This window comes from Schistocerca piceifrons, chromosome 3 (genome assembly GCF_021461385.2).
Source record: "Schistocerca piceifrons isolate TAMUIC-IGC-003096 chromosome 3, iqSchPice1.1, whole genome shotgun sequence".
Lineage (NCBI taxonomy): Eukaryota > Metazoa > Arthropoda > Insecta > Orthoptera > Acrididae > Schistocerca > Schistocerca piceifrons.
The window spans coordinates 131,193,886-131,216,377 of NC_060140.1; the positions used below are offsets into that span (position 1 = coordinate 131,193,886).

Consider the following 22,492-nt stretch of genomic DNA (forward strand, 5'->3'; position numbering starts at 1 on the left):
CGGGACTCTGGGAACGCCAGTCCACTCCAGGAATGTTACTGCCCACAACGCATTGCATCTTAGATGTTGGTTTAGGACGGAATGCATTGTCACGCCACAATAATAATTGCCTTTGAGCTGTCCTTCTAACAATGTAATGCCACTTCCTCGGATGAGAAATGAAAATCAAAAATTAGCTCCAAAACTCCCAAAGATTTCCCCAAAACAAGTTCCAAATTCCATGAAAAATGAACAAGCAAACAAATTTCCAGTTACCACTATTATTTGGATATTAACCAGTAACTGAATCAGGAATCTAATACATAGTAATTTATTAACATACGAAAGAAAGATAGGATTCCAGTAAAATCTAACTCAAAATTCAAAATCATAGTAAGTCGCAAAATCGTTATAATTAAAATTGGCAAAGTAGAACCAACGTTCCCAAAGAATACTCTGAGATTCTTGAGTAATGGCTAAGGATAATTCAATCCATTGTCACTACGTTACGAGATTTAGCCAAAGCAGGCCATACTTTTGAATGCTCGTATATGTAGGTGCAATTAGATTGTTTTTTCAGAATTGATTATTGCGACTACTATGACGCAGTGAAACGATACTTTGACTTCAAATATTACGTTATTTAGAATTCAGATAGAGGGCTTGCATATATCTGACAGAAGTGACTTTTAATTAGATAACCCGAAGTTAACACTATTTAGGAAGTGATCACAGATAGACAATTTCATTCGTAATAACTAATAGACTATGGAACTTGGCGATAGTTACGAAGTACATAATTTATAATTCCCCCCAACACCTGGGAAAGCTTCTTCCTCACGGCTCTGTTAAGAAGTGACTAACATTGTGTAATAAACCAGCATATCCTGTCAATTCACGCATTTATCATTCAAGTTTTACAATATTATTTATAGAGAAAATGTGCTGCGATATTATTTGACTGAAGCGCTCGGCGCATATATAGTAAATCCTTGACGTTAGGAATTAATAACACTGTTACGACTGATTATAGGAGATCCTATGTCCAGCTGTAAAATACTAACGCGAATTCTTTACAGACGAATGGAAAAACTGGTAGAAGCGGACCTCGGGGAAGATCAGTTTGGATTCCGTAGAAATGTTGGAACACGTGAGGCAATACTAACCTTACGACTTATCTTAGAAGAAAGATTAAGAAAAGGCAAACCTACGTTTCTAGCATTTGCAGACTTAGAGAAAGCTTTTGACAATGTTAACTGGAATACTCTCTTTCAAATTCTGAAGGTGGCAGGGGTAAAATACAGGGAGCGAAAGGCTATTTACAATTTGTACGGAAAACAGATGGCAGTTATAAGAGTCGAGGGGCATGAAAGGGAAGCAGTGGTTGGGAAAGGAGTGAGACAGGGTTGTAGCCTCTCCCCGATGTTATTCAATCTGTATATTGAGCAAGCAGTAAAGGAAACAAAAGAAAAATTCGGAGTAGGTATTAAAATTCATGGAGATCGGTTGGTAGGACATGTTTTGAGGCATCAAGGGATCACAAATTTAGCATTGGAGGGCCGTGGAGGGTAAAAATCGTAGAGGGAGACCAAGAGATGAATACACTAAGCAGATTCAGAAGGATGTAGGTTGCAGTAAGTACTGGGAGATGAAGAAGCTTGCACAGGATAGAGTAGCATGGAGAGCTGCATCAAACCAGTCTCAGGACTGAAGACCACAACAACAACAACATGTCCCATCGCTCGTGCGCCGCTACAACACCACGTTCAAACTCACTTATATCTTGATAACCTGCCATTGTAGCAGCAGTAACCGATCTAACAACTGCCCCATACATTTTTTGTCATATATGGGCGTTACCGACAGGAGGGACATATTTTGCCTGTTTACATATCTCTGTATTTGAATACGCATGCCTGTACCAGTTTCTCTGGCGCTTCAGTGTAGTACAAATAACAAAAAAGAAACAGTATTCATATTTTTTTAAACTTACCTGTTTCTAACACAAAATTTACGTGAGTGCATTACAAGTATGGAGAACGTACTGTATGAAATCTGTACCACCAGTCAGAAAGATGTACATGTGTTTGTAAACTGTGGCTGGTTCGCATACCTGGACATGCTAAAGCAATGGCGTATGACATCAACACAGCAACACAGTGGAGTCTTCATTATGCAGTAACACGGTATTCTGCCATACTTTTATACTGGTATTCCAAATTACCTTAATGATAAACTGCATCAGCGTTGGATTGGACCTACTATCTATATCCCACAATCACCAGACAACTTTATGTGATTTCTTCTTCGCATGAGTTAAGTCTGAGGTCATCAGTCCCCTAGAACTTAGAACTACTTAAACCTAACTAACCTAAGGACATCACACACATCCACACCCGAGGCAGGATTCGAACCTGCGGCCGTAGCGGTCGTGCGGTTGCAGACTGAAGCGCCTAGAACCGCTCGGCCACAACGGCCGGCTCCTGAAAATGGTCCGTTAGCTGTCTGTCGGACCATCCATATCGGCAAAAGAAAACAGAACGACTGCAGCAGGGTAGAACCATTACACCGAAAAGGCCGCATGAGAATATGAAGTCGTTCAGAACCTTGGCATCCTAGAAGCAATTGGTAGCTAAAGACGGAGATTTCTGGTAGTAACGTATTCCAGGAGGGGGAGACGTGTTTCAGAAGAATAAAAAAGCACCCCGACGTCCTAGTGCACACCACGCGTTTGTAATACCAAACCAATTTCCTGGAATTTTTTCATTAGATGAACCTGTGACTGTAAACCACTGGACAAAGAGCAAGGGCAGGAGAACACTTTGTGAAAGTGTTCTCATTGGTTGATGCCTTGGGAAAGAACAATTGGCGCCGAAGTTCTGTTTCATTGCAACAATCAATATGGCTCAGAAGCTGCTGCCGCTTGGGAGGTGGTAGCCTTGTCAATGTCTGCCACTGCCGCCTCGTCCACGCTTTGCTGGCGACGCCGTCAAGGTCCGGGATCCACCGCAGCCAGCCAAGGGCGTGAGTGCGGCACATGCAATGCGACGCCCAGCTTGCAGCGGCCGAGATCTGCCTTGTCACTGTGACTGCAGTGTGGCTCTGCTCTTCCTAAGCTCCGTCCCACTGTTCTGATCCCTTAGCAAAAAAGTGTCTGCCGTAGTGTTAAAAACACAAAACGCCCTCGGTGCATCTTGCTTTCCGAGATGCAGGTCACTCATTGTAAACATTCTAACACTTCAGTTGTGTTTACTCCCACTGGTTCAACACATTTACTTCAAAATGTTAATGTTCCATTATCTTGTACCCTGTATTTACATATCGCTTTCCTAGCATTTTCTCAGGAACGGCTTGCAATAACAAGTCTTTCATCCACAACTTTCACAACTGAATTATTTGAGAAACTAGTCAAGCGGCAAAACAAGAAAAAGTGAGTGACGGTAAATACGTATTTTATTGCTGTGAAATGTCTAAACACAATGTTTTAGTTAAAGTCTACAACTACGTTAAATTTCGTGTTTCGATCACAATCCAGTGAAACGACTCCTCTTATTTGGTTTTTGCAAGTAAACAGCTTGGACATTTTACGTTTTGATGTTGCATCTTGTCCTTTCGTATTTCTACCCTTAATCAGTCCCTAGTTTTGTCATATCTGACTGGAAAGGGATTTGTGGCTATTGCAGTGTTTTCGTAATAGTGACAATAAGTCTGTATCATAGATATCTGCAAGTTAAAAAGATGAACCTCAAACTAAAAGGAAATGAGGAGAAGTAGATGAAAAGATTTACAGACCTGTTAGAATTCGCATTGAAAGAGGAAAAGAAGTTTGTTTCTTAATGTTAGAGCTTATTGTACACAAGAAGAGGACCAAAATATTTTTTTCCTGAGCATCAAAAAATGACGACGAAGAAACTTCCACTTTTTGTTTTGATTTCATGCAAAATTTGCCACACCCGAATATTCCTGTACAGGAAACTTTTGACATCCTGCATTATGAGTTAACGCTTTTAGTACCCAGAAAGTCCAACAGTTTCACTTGCAAGTAAGTCAGTTATCTGAACGTTACCGAAGATGTCGTAAATGAAACGTGAAGATATTTTCACTCCCTTCAAAATAGATACTCTCAAGATACATCCAAGAAGTCAAACAAAGTCAAGCAAATCTCATTACGAAAGGCAAACAGTCTTCTCCTTCGCTGACTCAGAGATCCTCTTCGACGGAGTCACCAAGTGATACACTCGCCCAGACGACGTCCATGTCGCCAGTGTGCAAGGCCAACCGTTTTGCTGCCCTGGACTCCGTCTACCAACAGAAGGAGAATACCGAAGCCTCTGTAGATCTCATGGGGCAGGATCCTCCAACTTCTGCGCCCAGTAGCAGTGAGTCTTCGAAGGCTGGCACTCGTTAGCCGCCGACGTGACACCCCTTCATTTTTTTCCCACCTCCCCTTCACCCATCATGTCTCTCCTTCAATGGAACATTTTCGGCCTTCGATCCAACAAAGAAGATTTTTGGCTTCTCTTAGAATCGCAGTGTCTGCCTGTTCTCTGACTCCAGGAAACAAAATTGGGCCTCATGACCTCTATGAGCTCACGCATTTCTTCCCGGTCAGCTTTGTCCTCCCCCCGAGAAGGATATTCCATTTCATGGGGGCGTCATGTTGATCATCAAGGATGATGTTCATAGTCAACCCATCTCCCTGACTATCCGGCTTCAAGCTGTTTGCAGCACATTTTCCTTCCTGTCTTGGCCTTTTCCCTTTGCACCGTTTACATCAATACGTCATTTGATGTCACGAGGACAGACTTCCTCCAGCTTACTGGGCAGCTACCTCATCCCTTTCTGTTGCTTAATGACTAATGTGCACCATCCTCTTCGGCGTTCTCCAAGGACCTATCCGAGAGATGGTCTCTTGGCTGACCTCAGTCAACTAACTTCGTCTGTCTTAACACAGGAGCGCTCACATTCCCATTCCCATTTGGATCTATCCTTCTGCATCACCCAGCATGCCCATCGTCTTTTGAGGGGTCCGTTCTCTCTGACACATACTCTTAGCGACCACTTCCCATGTGCTATTCGTCTGCTGACTCCTACCCCACCTACGTGCACACCCAAGTGGCAGGTTTCTAAGGCTGACTGGAGGCTTTACTCGACGAAAAACATTTCCCCAGTTGTGATGACCAGGTAGAATATCTTGCAAACGTTATCCTTACTGCCGCAGAACGTTCCATTTCTGGCACTTTCCCTTTCCTGCGCTCTGTCCCGGTCCTTGGTGGACTGAGGCGTGCTGTCCGCGTTTTTAACCATCATCCTATATGTCAAATTACATTCATTACAATCAGTTGTGTGCACAGTGTCGTCGCGTTCTTCAGGATAGCAAAAAAACCCAGCTGGATTTTATTTGCTAGTTCTTTTATCAGTTCCGTTCCACCTTCCGTTGTGTGTGCCAACCTCCGACAGCTCTCTGGGACTAAGGTCCATTTCCCAATTTCCGGACTGACAGCAACAGACAATGTCGTAGTGGATCCTAATGCTATCTCAAACACCTTTGGCCGCCATTTTTCGGAGATTTCGAGTCCCTTCCACTATCACACTGCCTTCCTCCATCGGAAACGAGCGGAGGAGGCTCAGGCAATACCCTTCTCTTCTCAGTGAGTGCTACAATGCCTTGTTTACTATGAGGGCGTTAGATCATGCTCTCACTTCATCCTGATCCTCTGCCTCAGGGCCAGACGATGTTCACATTCAGACTGTTGCAGGACCATTCTCTTGTGGGCAAGCACTTTCTCATTCATACATACAACTGCATCTGGGCAGGGGGCACGTTTCCCAGCCACTTCCATACCCATACCTAAGCCTGGTAAGGATAAACATCTTCGTTCCAGCTAACGCCCAATTTCTCTCACCAGGTGTGTCCGCAAGGTGATGGAACCTATGATTCATGCCTGGCTGGTATGGCAGCTCTGGTCTTGCAATTTACTAATGGTTGCACAATGTGGCTATCGAGCATGCCATTCTGCAGTTGACCATCTTGTCACTTTATCCACCCATGTCAGGAATGGTTTTCTGCGGAATTCCCAGACTGTGACCGTGTTTGTCGATTTGGAGAAAGCCTGTGACATCTGCTGGAGGACCAGTATCCTCCGTACTCTCTACACATGGGGCTCCCATGGCTGCATGCCCTGTTTCCTTCAGAAATATTTAAAAGACAGAGTTTTCAACGTCTGTGTGGGTTCTGCCTTGTTGGACACATTTGTCCAGGAAAACGGTTTTCCTCAGGGTTCCGTCCTGAGCGTCGTCCTCTTTGCTGTCGCCATTAACACCATAATGGCATTTCCGGTTCCCCTTTAGTTGACGATTTTGCCGTGTACTGCAGTTCTACGCGGACTTGTGTCATCGAGCGGCGTCTTCAGCGATGTCTCGATCATCTCTACTCATGGAGCATCGACAATGGCATTTGTTTTTCCACTGACAAAATCGGAGCAGTTGGTTTCTTCGACTGTCTTTACATCTTGGGCCTGCTGCTCTTCCGTTCGTTGAAACTACGAAATTCCTGGGGCTCATGCTCGATAGGAAGGAACTTTGTTGGTCATCCCTCGTGTCTTACCTGGCAGCCCGCTTTATGCAGTCGCTCAGTGTCCTCAGTGGTCCTTCCTGGGGAACAGATCTAACAACCCTCCTCCGTTTGTACCAGTCCCTTCTCCGTTCGAAACTTTACTATGGATGTTCAGTTTATGCATCTGCACGTCCTTCCCTCTTACGCTATCTCAATACTATCCACCATCGTGGCATCCGTCTGGCCACTGGCGCCTTTTACCCTAGCCAAGTTGAGAGTCTGTATGCAGAAGCTGCCGAATTACCGCTCTCCTACCGCCGTGACTTTCTTCTTAGCAGGTAAGCATGCCGTTTGTCTGCCATGCGTGGCCACCCCTCCTGTGCCTCCTTCTTCGACGACTACAGCTTAACTTCACGCTACCTGCCACTTTCCGGATGGTTGTGACGTGCGGCAGCCCGTGTTCACCTTGGCCTTCATTCGCTTCCTAAAGACAGTACTCCAGCCTCGCTCTTCCGCCTTCAGTTTCATTGACCTTCCCATGGAACTTCGCGATAGTACCGTTATGTACACTGATAGCTCTCGGACTGGCCGATGTGTCGGGTGTACCTCCGTCGCTAACACCGACGATTTTTGGTATCCCTTCATTGGAACAAGCTCCGGGTTATTAAGCCTCTCCCAGCGGCTTGGACGACCTCCTCTCGACCCTGTCGCCGTGAGAAGCTAATTTTAGCTAGTTTGCATATCGGGCACTGTCTTTTTATCTTTTTAGCCGTCGTCGTTTGACAAGTGGTGCTCCCCCTTGATTTTGTGCTCATTGCCCTCAACCATTGACGGTTCGCAATTTCCTGGCGGAATGCACCTCTTTTAACTATTTAAGTTCTCATTTGTGTTTGCCGTTTAAGTTATCGGCCGTTATAGCGAATGACGCGCAGGCTGTCGAGCGCGTTTTGCTTTTTATCCGTCGCAGCAATATGGCGAAGGACATTTAATCTTTAGTTCAGGACCTCCGTTTGTCCATGTCGTGTTTTATAGATCTTTCTGGACATTCCTGCTTTTAGCTGTGTTCTCTTCCGTCGATTGGGCTTAACGTGCAGCTGTTTTTAGCTCCTCTCTTTGTCTTCGTGTTCTACAGTTCTGACATGAGCGCGTATGACCCTATTATTTTTGTATCCTAAAACAAAACAAAGCAAACGTTTTAGTAGCGCGTGTTGGTACCTTGCAGTGTAAGTACGGGTAGCGATCATGGAAAATGCAACTGGTTGCTGTTAACGCCATTAAATTTATCGATTAGGATCGGGAGAAAGGACTGACAGTGATGGCGGAAAAGGATCAGGAATCCGCCAGAATAATAACAAACTTGAGCAATCGGTGGAGTGGAAATTATGACAGGTGTGGCGTCATCTGGAAGCCTATCTAGTGAATGGTTCAATTTGTTCAACTGATGTGAATGAGATGTAGAAAGAGAAAATAGTGCCCGTAATACTATTAGTCATTTTGTCAAGTCTGATAATATTCTGTGACAAGTATTGTAAATATTTTCCATTAATCGCAAAGTTAAACAATGGTCTATTTCAATACGTTCCATGATTGCATGGAACTTCAAGTGTAATGTATATACATAAGAGCCATGTTGGTCGCCCCTGTTTGTTCTGTTTTTCGCTTCTTCTCTCTCTCCTGTGGATCGATGTATGTGTATGAGCTTTAAAGTTACAATATACTATTAACTGAAAGTACCTTAGTTTACTTTCCAAAATAGCTCTCCCTCCACGTGAAATATATTTAAAGGTCATAATAATAATAATAATAATATTGCTGTCGATTGCCCATCTGGTCTCGACTGCTTCGGCGACGCTGATTCCGTCATTGCGTGTTCGCGAACTTCACTCTCAAACGAAAATAATTCTTAGTGTTTTTATGAATTTTTATAGTCAGTTTTTAATATTTTTGGTACTCAGTTATTACAGGATAGTTTCTGTGTTAAGGACGGCCGCGCAGGATTAGCCGAGCGGTCTAGAGGCGCTGCAGTCATGGACTGGCGGCTGGTCCCGGCGGTGGTTCGAGTCCTCCTTCGGGCATGGTCGTGTGTGTTTATCCTTAGGATAATTTAGGTTAAGTACGTGTAAGCTTAGGGACTGACGACCTTAGCAGTTAATTCCCATAAGATTTCACACACATTTCAACATTTGTTAAGGAGGAAGATGCTGACAGATGAAAGGCCTAACTTAAGAGTTCTTAAATCACTGTCAGCTGAACTATTCGTATTAGAGAAACTTCTTCCATTTACATTATCCACGTCGACGTATATGGACTATAATACCCAACAGATAAAATCAAGCCATCTCTCAACAGCCAACAATTCAGAGCACTGAGCGTAAAATTCCGATACTCATACCATAAGCAGCCCACAGTCAATGCATTAGCACTGTAGTAGCACTCTGAATGCCTTAGTATATTTTACACTGTTCTTAAGTGCCACTTGTCACATTGTGTTTAAACATGAATGTTACTAATACTCTTTTTAGGGTTATGTGGTTCAATCGGTAAAAAAGGAACACTTACAGGACGTTATATGTAAACTGAAGGTGGAGGTGAGAGAAGGGAAAGGACAGGGAACGGATTATTGATGTCAGCTGCATCGGGACTTGACGCTGAATCAGCGGCGATGACTGAAAATGTGTGCCGGACAGAGATTCGAACCTAGGATCTCCCACTTATTAGACAGTTGCGTAAACCACTACGCCACCCGGACACAGTGTTTCTCGATACTGCGAGGACCATCTCGGCACGCACCTCGACCGTCCCACACTCTCACATAGCGTCGCCTACCCTCAGTCCATGTCCGTCTCTTCCATGCTCGCTACTTTCAGATTCCCACAGGCGATCAGACGTGCTGCGCACTGAAGAAAGTGGATTTGGTGGACTCGTTCACCAACGAGGAGAATTAATTATATGAATTCAAGGTGTCTGTTATTTCGGACATGTCCGAACCAACACAACAGGCAGCACACATCCTTATGGCAGCAAGCAAGAGCGTAAGAGATGGAAAAGAGCCACCGCGGTACAACAACCGAGTTAGAAAACTGCTGCAGAAGCAAAGGGAACTTCACAGCCAACATCAACATAGCCAAAGCCTTGCATACAAACAAAAATTACACGAAGCGAAATGTAGTGTGAGGAGGGCTATGCTAGAGGCGTTCAGTGAATTCGAAAGTAAAGTTCTATGTACTGACTTGGCAGAAAATGCTAAGAAATTTTGGTCTTATGTCAAAGCCTTAGGTGGATCAAAGCAAAATGTCCAGACATTCTGTGACCAAAATGGTACTGAAACAGAGGATGACAGACTAAAGGCCGAAATACTAAATGTCTTTCTCCAAAGCTGTTTCACCGAGGAAGACTGCACTGTAGTTCAAAAATGGCTCTGAACGCTATGGGACTTAACTTCTGAGGTCATCAGTCCCCTAGAACTTAGAACTACTTAAACCTAACCAACCCAAGGACATCACACACATCCATGCCCGAGGCAGGATTCGAACCTGTGACCGTAGCGGTCGCGCGGTTCCAGACTCAAATGCCTAGAACCGTTCGGCCACCACGGCCGGCGCACTGTAGTTCCTTCTCTAGATTGTCGAACAGATGACAAAATGACAGATATCGAAATAGATGACAGAGGGATAAAAACAATTAAAATCGCTCAAAAGAGGAAAGGCTGCTGGACCTGATGGGATACCAGTTCGATTTTACTCAGAGTACGCGAAGGAACTTGCCCCCATCTTGCAGCGGTGTACCGTAGGTCTCTAGAAGAGCGTAGCGTTCCAAAAGATTGGAAAAGTGCACAGGTCATCCCCGTTTTCGAGAAGGGACGTCGAACAGATGTGCAGAACTATAGACCTATAACATCGACCAGTTGTAGAATTTTGGAACACGTATTATGTTCGAGTATAATGACTTTTCTGGAGACTAGAAATCTCCTCTGTAGGAATCATCATGGGTTTCGAAAAAGACGATCGTGTGAATCCCAGCTCGCGGTATTCGTCCACGAGACAGAGGGCCATAGACACGGGTTACCAGGTATATGCCGTGTTTCTTGACTTCCTCAAGGGGCTTGATACAGTTCCCCACAGTCGTTTAAGGAATAAAGTAAGAGCATATGGACTATCAGACCAATTGTGAGATTGGATTGAAGATTTCCTAGACAACAGAACGCAGCATGTCATTCTCAATGGAGAGAAGTCTTCCGAAGTAAGAGTGATTTCAGGTGTGCTGCAGGGGAGTGTCGTAGGACCGTTGCTATCCACAATATACATAAATGACCTTGTGGATAACATCGGAAGTTCACTGAGGTTTTTTGCGAATGATGCTGTAGTATATCGAGAGGTTGTAACAATGGAAAATTGTACTGAAATGCAGGGGGATCTCCAACGAATTGACGCATGATGCAGGGAATGGCAATTGAATCTCAATGTAGACAAGTGTAATGTGCTGCGAATACATAGAAAGAAAGATCCTTTATCATTTAGCTACAATGTAGCAGGCTAGCAACTGGAAGCAATTAATTCCATAAATTATCTGAGAGTAGGCATTAGGAGTGATTTAAAATGGAATGATCATATAAAGTTGATCGTCGTAAAGCAGATGCCAGACTGAGATTCATTGGAAGAATCCTAAGGAAATGCAATCCGAAAACAAAGGAAGTAGGTTACAGTACACTTGTTCGCCCACTGCTTGAATACTGCTCAGCAGTGTGGGATCCGTACCAGATAGGGTTGATAGAAGAGATAGAGAAGAGCCAACGGAGAGCAGCGCACTTCGTTACAGGATCATTTAGTAATCGCGAAAGCGTTATGGAGATGATAGATAAACTCCAGTGGAAGACTCTGCAAGAGAGACGCTCAGTTGCTCGGTACGGGCTTTTGTTGAAGTTTCAAGAACATACCTTCACTGAGGAGTCGATCAGTATATTGCTCCCTCCTATATCTCGCGAAGAGACCGTGAGGATAAAATCAGAGAGATTAGAGCCCACACAGAGGCATACCGACAATCTTTCTCTCCACAAACAATACGAGACTGGAATAGAAGAGAGAACCGATGGAGATACTCAAATTACCCTTCGCCACACACCATCAGGTAGCTTGCGGGGTATGGATGTGGATGTAGATTTGCCGTCCGTCTGTATGTAAAAAACCTTTTTTCTAGTAAATGGATAGAAGTATTATTGAAATTCAAAAATAGTAGAGATTTTGATTCGCGGAATGAATGAACTGACTCCTACTCGCTCCTGGCCAACTTGTTTTCCAGAATATAGCTATTATTTACGCCAGACGTCAATAGTAATAAACTGCATCTCTACTCACTTGCCTTACAGTTGTAAGGTGTCAGGCAAATCCAACACCTTCCATGAAAACCCTGACATGATAGCAAATCCGGCAGTATGTCACATAACTCCGAATAAATCCTGACATTAAATTAACCAAAGTAATACGATCAACGAGAGAGCAAATGGAATACCACAGACTAACACAAGAACACCTAAACGCATGTCATACCTTCCCGCCGTGAGACAGACGCAGTTCCGAGGGGAGAAACGAGAACAGAAGCCGAGAGCAGAACCGTGTTAAACTAGAAGGCCCTACGATAAGGGACGGACACCCACGTCGCCGACCGACCGCGAAGACCACCCCCCCCCAGCCCATGTTAAAAAAATAGAGCCCTCCAGAAGAACAGCATAGATCTTACGATAACACTAAAAGGGCCACACCAGCTGCAAGTTTTAGCGTGAGACTTTTTCGCGTCTCTGTTACGTTGTTAAAAACATTGCTCCACCACGAAAAGTATAACGTTTCTCATTGGACAGACAGAATTTTTGTAGGTGGAGCTTAAGGTTAACATTGAGACCCTGAATGATCAGTTGAAAACACAGCTAGATATCGTTTTCTTAAACCCACTTCAGTAAATTGTAGTAAAGAGAAGTTTGAGAGTTGCTACCGAGACGGCGAGGTGTGTGGGGCTGCGCCACCCGCCCCCGCTGACGCTGACTAACCACCGACAAGGTAATGAACGCACGCGATTCCGCATAAGAGCGCATAAGGCTTCACTCAGAACTGCAGAAGTCTCACCTGTTACATCCCCTTTTTGCGTAATACTAGTGTCGATCGTCAATTAAACCTCATGGCATTCACATTTGCTACTTGAAGCTAAAATCTGAAACGCGATGATTTTTCTGTTATAAAAGTATTGAGAAGCCACATCAGCCACTGGAATATACGACAAGTTAAATAAGTAATCAAAGATAATTGAGGGTCACTGTAGACCATTTTTGATAGTTTTCTCGTTTATGAAACTTAATTTAAACCTAGATTATAGATGTGATATGGCATAGGTCATCCTTTGATTCATTGTAGGACTTGGAAACCCATTCAGGGAATATTCGTTCACATTTTTGTTGAACGTAGTTGGTTTTTGTCATCCTGTATTAAAATATTTCCTTTCATCAATAGCGCAATTTATAAACAATGTTTTGTGAGTAGAATAAAAATTCCAGTGGTAAACTTAACTGCTTTTTGACGTTATTTTAGCAGCTAACTAAAAATAGGAAATCGTTGAACCCCTTCCACTAAATTTAGTTAGTGTTAAGATTCTTTTACAGGGAGTGCAGTGGAGCTGACGCTGAAATCATTAAGTATTTGATTATATCATCGCTAGTCTCACTGAACGCTTCTGAACTCTACATGTCATGTGTGGTCTGGCGTCTCCTTACCAGCAACAGATCCCAGGTTCAAACTAGTCAATTCCCTAAAAAAAACACGCTCAGAGCGTCGTTGCGCGAAAGTTGTAGGGAGACACGACTTAGAACAAACAGACACCACGCAGAATGTTAGACAGTACGTGGCTAAATGATGCTGCCATGCTGCAACTCTTTACTTGTTTCCTTTTTATCGCTTGCTGCCTGAGTTTGTAGCAACATCGGAGTAGTTACTGGTCGTCATGCGACTTCTCCGGTGACGCAACAGGTCCGTCCTTGGCCTTTTCAGCGTCCATTACAGGCTAGCGTGCGCATCTTACCGTGTTTGTCCCATGTTGCTGGTCGACATTTCTGTTTCTCTCTTTCATCTCTTCAAATGGCTCTGAGCACTATGGGACTTAACATCTATGGTCATCAGTCCCCTATATCTTAGAACTACTTAAACCTAACTAACCTAAGGACAGCACACAACACCCAGTCATCACGAGGCAAAGAAAATCCCTGACCCCGCCGGGAATCGAACCCGGGAACCCGGGCGCGGGAAGCGAGAACGCTACCGCACGACCACGAGCTGCGGACTTTCATCTCTTCGGTGTGGGTCATATCGTCCCGTCAGCAGCCTTAATTTGTCCTGAATTCTGTTATGAAGTGTTTTTATGAAATGTTGTAATAATTCGCCAGCAATGAGTGCTAGCATGTAATATATCTAAATTCCTAATCTAAAGTAACATACAGGCAGTGATCGACTACTGAAAGTTCTGAATCATGTATGGTGTGCACATATAAATCTACAAAATGGTTCACCCTATTACTAATGACGGACAGTATTGTTTATCTTAGCAGCCCAAGTCGTAGGGGACTTTCACATATTTCATACTGAAGATCTGCCAGGTCAGAAGAGGAACCTATTATCACTCGAGTTTCAAACCCTGGGCTTTTGGAGTTGTGATACGACAGTTACAAATCTGTGAAAACAGTTCATGTATGGTCTACTGCTTCCTGGCGAACAGATCGTTATCAGTTAACATTGACTCTGCTTTAACGTCTGCAATGTCGAACAGGACGTGTGTATCATATAGTTATTTACGTCGAGAAGTATATATTCATCGCTTGCTTGCGTCTTCCAGTGAATCGTCGTACAAATATTTAAAAGCGAACCAACTGAAGAGAATATTACGGGAAATATATCAGCCGTTGTAGAGGATGATTGAGAACAGTCTGAAAAGTTTGCAAGCTTTTTGCGGGAGAGATTGCGCTCAGAAACAATTGTTAAGAAACAGTTCGATATGCTGCGCAGTTTCCAAGTGATGCAGCCTAGAAGTTAGCCAATCAGGCCGTCGCACGCACAAATTCAAGCAACCTGCCAGAGACAGGTAGCCAAACGTTTGGTTTCCCCAAACCGAACAAATGCAGTTTTCGCTCACCTAGATTAAATTTATCACTTCCGAAAAAGACCAATTTAACTGGTGATGAGCATTTCAGCAAGTGGCAATTCACGGGCTCGTAGAGGTCTGTGCATCACCGCGTTTTAGAGCCTCCCATGCAAGCGGGCCCGGCTTCGATTCCCGGCCTCGTTGGAGATTTTCTCCGCTCGGGGACTGGGTGTTGTGTTGTCCTCATCATCATTTCATCCTCATCACCGGCTAGCAAGTCGCCCAATGTTGCGTCTACTGAAATGAGACTTGGCGGCCGTACTTCCCCGGATAGGGGCCTCCCAGCCAACGATGCCATATGCTCATTTCCATTTTTTACCGCGTTTTAGAACGTACAAGTGCTTGCATTTGCACGCGCGACGACCTATTTGGGTAACTTCAGTGCTGTTTAGCTCTGAAACAGCGTAAAGAATCGATTTTCTTTCTTAACAATTAATTCTCAGCACAGCCTCCCCTCTAACATCCTTACAGGCTTTATAGACCATTCTGTATAAGAATAGTTTTAAATGAGTTTCGTGCCTTTATTTGGCTAGTCGTTTAAAATAGGGTCAGTAGTCTCACCTCAACCGGGAATATACGAAGTCTGTTAAAAAATTCCGGAATTTTGTCCGTAAAATTTTTCTATGCTTACCTTTACTAATTGTGCATGGTCTCCTCCGAAATACTCACTCCCACAATTGATACACCACTCCCAGTGCCATTTTAACTTCCGGAAGCAGTCTTGGTACGCCTCTCACTGGATCGCTCAAAGCGCTGTCTCCGAATTCCCTTTTATCTCGTCTATAGTTGCAAACCTTCGTCCTTTCAATGGGGTTTCAACTTCACTCTCGTCACCAGTTATGACTCTCTTAAGGAACGTCTCCGATCCAAAAGCTCTTCACAATTGCGCAGCGAATGTCTTCCTGGTGTTCACTCATGAGACGTGGCCCTCCGGAGTGGCCGTGCGGTTCTAGGCGCTACAGTCTGGAGCAGGTTTGAATCCTGCCTAGGGCGTGGATGTGTGTGATGTCCTTGGGTTACTTAGGTTTAATTAGTTCTGAGTTCTAGGCGACTGATGACCTCAGAAGTTAAGTCGCATAGTGCTCAGAGCCATTTGAACTCATGAGCCGTGGACGAACTTGGCAGCAACACGATGCATTCCAAGATGCCGTGTCAGGATTTCATAACATGGTTCAGCTTAAATGTTATATTCTGCTGCAATCTCTTGGACAGTCCTTCTTCGATTAGCACTCACAATTTCGTTGATGTCCCTGACACGAGGGTCGTCGGTAGGCGTCGAAGGGCGTTCTGAACGAACGTCATTCCTAACTTCCGTTCGACCATTTTTAAACCGTGTAAACCATTCGTAACACCGAGTACAGCTTAAGCACTCATCACCGTAGGCTTCCTGTATCTTTTAGTGTGTCTGTGTAAGGGTTTTCTTGTGGTCCAAGCAAAATTTAATGCAGATTCGTTGCCATCTGGAAATTCGCAAACTATGCGACACAACGTTATACTCAGTACAATACTGAACAAAAACTAGCAGACTTCCGGCAGTTACACATTAAACACAGGCGTGTGCAGGGATGCCAACCGCATTTGACTCCAACAAATCACTGGCATGAAATCACGTATGCTCCGGAATCTTTTGAACTGACCTCGTAAATTCAGAGTTGGTTACAGAGAAACATCACATAAGCATGTTTCTTTCTATGTAGTCAATAAATTTAGCGCTCATATGAGCTACGAAAGAAGTTTAGGCGTGTATTACATGCAGTTGTACGGATACATACTGAGAGTTAAATGAATTAGTTAGACCTATCTGACCTGATAGTGAGATAATCACAGCTACTGTTTGGGCAGCAACGGAAGGAGGGTTGTTGGTGTACAGTTATTAATCACCAGACTGTGTGGCAACGACTAGGATCAAATTCAGAACTTGGCTGTAGCGCCTCGAGGGGTGAGGGAATGTGACACCTTCGACGGAGCTCCGCCAATCAGATAAGATCAGTGTTCACCTTGTTGCTATTCCAGAGTCGTTGGCTATATGCTGGCACAGGGTTTTGCTCTCCTCCTCTTAACTGCAGCAGCAGTTGAGTGGTCGCGTCAGGAGACGCAGAGGTGCTGCTTAATTGTTTTACTTCTGGTTCTCACCTACTTCTCACCTGTGGTTTAGGAAAGCGTATCTGATTAGTAATCAAAACGGCTTTGGTCCTGAGTTCGAAACCTGCCACCGTTTAAATTGTGATTAATAATCAATAATCAATTTTGGTGGCCGAAGACTTCCGCCTTAAGAAGTCGCCCCAATTGTATCAACAGCGTTGTCAAGAGGGCAGACAAGCCGACAGAGGTTCAGGACACTCTTGTCCTTGGGGTGGAAAACTGCCCGTAAAGGCGGAAGAATCAGCAATGATCAATGTCATGAGGATGCAGAAGGCAATGGAAACCACTGCGCTAAAGTCACATAACGTGTATTCACAGGACGTGTGACCTCGAATTTAAAAATAGATGGGAATGTAAACAAAGACAAAAAATAGATTTAAATTTGCCTGTGCGGTCAATATGAAAAATTCATTGCAAGGACCCAAAACATCGAGCATCAGTGAAGAAAGTATTGAAGAACAGGTATGGGGAAGACCCGCCGTGGTTCGACAGCCAAGTCAGAAAGCAAAGAGAACTTCACTGAAAATCTGAAAGTGACCAAGACTTCACAGACGTTTAAAAGCTGAACAGATCCAAAATCAGCGCTAGGAGAGACACGCGTGATGCGGTCATCGCATTCTAATGTAAGATTCTGTCAAATGGCAGAAAACCCTGAAAATATGGCGTGTTGCGCTTAAATCCCGACAGATTTCAATTTAAATTTCCCACCATATCGTAGATCCGCCGGAGGTTGCGATTGGAGTTTTTGAAAGCCATAGGCATCTAGAAAACGATCAGAATCGCAAAATAATCGAGATATTACGGGCAAGTGCGGAATACAGCAGAAGAGCAGTGATTATCGAAAGTCTTCGCGCTGAGAGTTTTCCCATCGAAATAGTTCGATTCTTGGGGTACCCAAGATCAACTGTTTACGACATTGTGGGCTTCGGAGAAGTCTGGCGTCCACGTCCGAGGTGTTGTATCTAGTGTGGGTGACATCATACCTCCACTTTCTTTTTAAAAAGGGGCAAACTGTCACAAAATAAGTTTCTCTGCAAGTTTTGAGGAACGTCGTGAAACCGTGACCTCAGGGGAGACAGTATATCTCACAACAGGACGGTGCAGCGGCTCGTACGAGCCATTTACTCCAAAACTGCCTCTCGAATAACGTTGACATGATCTGGTCAAAGGAGTTCTGGACTTGAACCCTCTCGAGCGTAGTCGAAAGAGTTACCAAAAAGACAGGACACTAATTTCGCATCTCTACGCACCGCTATCGAAGCGGCATTCGCGAATACGGACGGCGCTGTTTTAAAGAGGGAGTGCGATCGCTTCAGGACAATATTGGAGACGGTCATTGCGGCTGAAGGGGGCTACATAGAGTAATGTTACCCTTGAAACATGCCACTACCTATATCTAAAATGATTTTCATTTGTATTTTTTTAGTAAACTTGCATTTAAAAAAGTTTTATTTGCCCGGATTTACGCGCCTCACCCCGTATTTGCCCTTACGTTAAATCAGTGAACGGATCGAGGCGATCTGTCCACACATTATGAGCCTTGGCAACGAAACGGAATATGACAGAAGGTCGAAATACCAAACATTTTCTTCCAAAACTGTTTCATTGGGGAAAAATGTACTGGAATGGGGCCCAATTTATGTGCATCTCTGAGAATAGGTTCCGTGGGAAGGATGATCAAGTCTATCATATGAGATTATCACGCTCCAGAGTAGCCGTCGAGCTCCGAATACTCACGTCCAACTGAGCATGCTTGCGGTACTGTACGTGACGATTACGCCCCTGAATTGGCATCACGGGCCTTTTCTGGCTGCTACACAGCAGCAGTGTGCGGCCTTACTGCTAGCTATGCTGGACTTACCGGTCGGAAACCATTATACATCCTGTACTTGCACTGCGAGAGCTCCACACTCGTATGTTGACTTCCTGTATGGCACCAGCGAAAGAGAAAGCCAACTGTCTGAAGAGCCATGCCTAAGCCATAAAGCGTGTAACAAAAATAAAAGCATTCTAGGTTATATTAGCAAATGAATTCTAAGGCAGTTGTTTTCTGACAGTTGAAGCGTAATAGTCGAAAATGAAACAAACTGGGAAGTAAATTCTTACAAGTATGATAGCATTATAGCCGATGGGGATCATCTGCCATAACACACACTGAACAGCCAATGAAACTGGTATACTTGCCTAATACCGTGCAGGGGCTCAGCTTGCAAGAAGTGCCGCAGCACGACGTAGCATGGACTCGACTAATGGCTGAAGTAGTGCTGGAGGGGATTAACTCCATGAATCCTGCAGGGCTGTCGAAAATTCGTAAGAATACGAGCGGGTGGAGATCTCTTCTGAAGAGCACGTTGCAAGGCATCCTAGATATGCCAATCATTTTCATCTGCGGAGTTTGGTGGCCAGCGGAAGCGCTTAAACTCAGAATAGTCTTCCTGGAGCCACTCTGTAGCAATTCCTGACGAATGGTGTGTCGTATTGTCCTGCTGTAATTGCCCCCAAGTCCGTCGGAATACACATGAATGGATGCAGGTGATCAGGTAGGATGCTTATGTACGTATCACCTGTCAGAGCCGTATCTAGACGTATCAGGGGTGCCATATCACTTCAATTGGACACGCCTCACACCATTTCAGATCCTCGACCAGCTTGAACAGTCCCCTGCTGACATGGAGGGCCCATGGATTCATGAGGTTGTCTCCATACCCGTACACGTTTATCCGCTTAGTACAGTTCGAAACGAGACTCGCTGACCAGGCAACGACACTTCTCGATGGCCCAGCACTAAAATCTGCAGCAATTTGCTGAAGTGTTGCACTTCTGTCACGTTGAATTGTTCTCTTCAGTCGTCGTTGGTTCCGTTCTTGCAGGATCTTTTCCCGGCAGCAGTGATGTCGTATATTTGAGGTTTTACCGGATTCCTGGTATTCATGGTATAGTCGTGAAATGATCGTACAGGAAAATCCCAGCTGTGTCAGATCGCTCGTGCACCGACTATAGGACCACATCTAAACTCACTTGAATGCTGATATCCTGACATTGCAGCAGCAGTAATCGATCTAACAACTGCGCCAGAAACTAGTTGTCTTATATACGCGTTACCGACCACCTCACCGTATTCTGCCTGTTTACATGTCTCTGTATTTGAATACGCATGCCTATACCAGTTTCTTTGGCCCTTGTGTGTAAAACACAGAAATAAACATCTCGTATTTCGCACACTATTCATGTTAACTGCTCAAACGGAATATACGAAAATAAAGTATGAGTGTTTTTGGGAACTGTTGAAATGCCTAATGAGTAATTGCTTACACTGACCAGGGTGCAGATCATAGACCAGTAATGTCCTTAAAAAGTTTCAAACTACTGAAGTAGCAGAATATGAGGATTGGTAACAGACGTCACCAGCCGGCTACTGACCGAATCCTTTTTCCTCCACAAGGAAGGCAGGGGTCGGTACGAGATGAGCTGGGAGAGGTATGGAATCACAACCGAAAGACAGGGTTGGCCTCAAGGTGAATTCTTGTCAGTTTCTCTTCTCACAAGAAAAGGTTGTTCTGGCCTCAGTGCCACTCATAGATTTAGTAAAAAAATGTTCAAATGTGTGTGAAATCTTAAGGGACTTAACTGCTAAAGTCATCAGTCCCTAAGCTTACACACTACTTAACCTAAATTATCCTAAGGACAAACACACACACACATGCCTGACGGAGGACTCGAACCTCCGCCGGGACTAGCTGCACCGTCCGTGACTGCAGCGCCCAAGACCGCTCGGCTAATCCCGCGCGGCATAGATTTAGTACGAGGGCAGTTCAATAAGTAATGCAACACTTTTTTTCTGAAACAGGGGTTGTTTTATTCAGCATTGAAATACACCAGGTTATTCCTCAATCTTTTAGCTACACAATACTATTTTTCAACGTAATCTCCATTCAATGCTACGGCCTTACGCCACCTTGAAATGAGGGCCTGTATGCCTGCACGGTACCATTCCACTGGTCGATGTCGGAGCCAACGTCGTACTGCATCAATAACTTGTTCATCATCCGCGTAGTGCCTCCCACGGATTGCGTCCTTCATTGGGCCAAACATATGGAAATCCGACGGTCCGAGATCTGGGCTGTAGGGTGCATGAGGCAGAACAGTCCACTGAAGTTTTGTGAGCTCCTCTCGGGTGCGAAGACTTGTGTGAGGTCTTGCGTTGTCATGAATAAGGAGAAGTTCGTTCAGATTTTTGTGCCTACGAACACGCTGAAGTCGTTTCTTCAATTTCTGAAGAGTAGCACAATACACTTCAGAGTTGATCGTTTGACCATGGGGAAGGACATCGAAAAGAATAACCCCTTCAGCGTCCCAGAAGACTGTAATCATGACTTTACCGGCTGAGGGTATGGCTTTAAACTTTTTCTTGGTAGGGGAGTGGGTGTGGCACCACTCCATTGATTGCCGTTTTGTTTCAGGTTCGAAGTGATGAACCCATGTTTCATCGCCTGTAACAATCTTTGACAAGAAATTTTCACCCTCAGCCACATGACGAGCAAGCAATTCCGCACAGATGGTTCTCCTTTGCTCTTTATGGTGTTCGGTTAGACAACGAGGGACCCAACGGGAACAAACCTTTGAATATCCCAACTGGTGAACAATTGTGACAGCACTACCAACAGAGATGTCAAGTTGAGCACTGAGTTGTCTGATGGTGATCCGTCGATCATCTCGAACGAGTGTGTTCGCACGCTCCGCCATTGCAGGAGTCACAGCTGTGCACGGCCGGCCCGCACGCGGGACATCAGTCTTGCTTGACCTTGCGGCGATGATGACACACGCTTTGCCCAACGACTCATCGTGCTTTTGTCCACTGCCAGATCACCGTAGACATTCTGCAAGCGCCTATGAATATCTGAGATGCCCTGGTTTTCCGCCAAAAGAAATTCGATCACTGCCCGTTGTTTGCAACGCACATCCGTTACAGACGCCATTTTAACAGCTCCGTACAGCGCTGCCACCTGTCGGAAGTCAATGAAACTATACGAGACGAAGCGGGAATGTTTGAAAATATTCCACAAGAAATTTCCGGTTGTTTCAACCAAAATTGGCTGAGAAAAAAAATGTGTTGCATTACTTATTGAACTGCCCTCGTATTTTCTGGTGCCGCCTGTGTTCGGCGTAAAACTTTCTGTGAGTGGGTATTTTTGCTTTTGGATTTGGCATTTCTTACTGACGGCACCTTAGTGTAGGACATAGTCCATCAGTGTCATTCACGGTCTGTGACCGCTTTTCCTGTACCACAGTCACTTCGTTGCGCGACCCAGCGTTGTCAGGGCACACTTTTACAGTGCTATTTTAATAGCTGCATTAAATAAATTGTGTTGCAGGTGCTGCTGGTGGTGCTGGCCGTGGTGCCGTGGCGGGGGGTGGTGTCCTGGGACCCGGAGGCGGGCTTCTTCACGTGCGACAACATGGTGCACAACACCTCGGACCACGCGCCGCTCTTCAACTGCACGCACGACGACAGCGAGCAGGTAACCTGACTGTGGCGTTCTTGATCTCTACCCACTCACTCTTATGTCAAAATACACTCGACGGTAAAAAAAATCACGCACCACGATGGAATGATCAGAATGGGGTCGGAAATGTAGTCGTCTT

General features: G+C 44.7%; 1 protein-coding gene across 1 annotated transcript in view; it reads left to right on the forward strand.

Moving 5' to 3' along the window:
- The window catches only part of LOC124788461, a 166,651-nt gene that overhangs the window by 62,716 nt on the left and 81,443 nt on the right, over window positions 1-22,492 (forward strand). Inside the window, exon 2 of the mRNA XM_047255731.1 lies at window positions 22,222-22,368. Within this exon, the coding sequence (XP_047111687.1) occupies window positions 22,222-22,368 (147 nt within the window). The remainder of the gene's footprint in view (window positions 1-22,221; window positions 22,369-22,492) is intronic.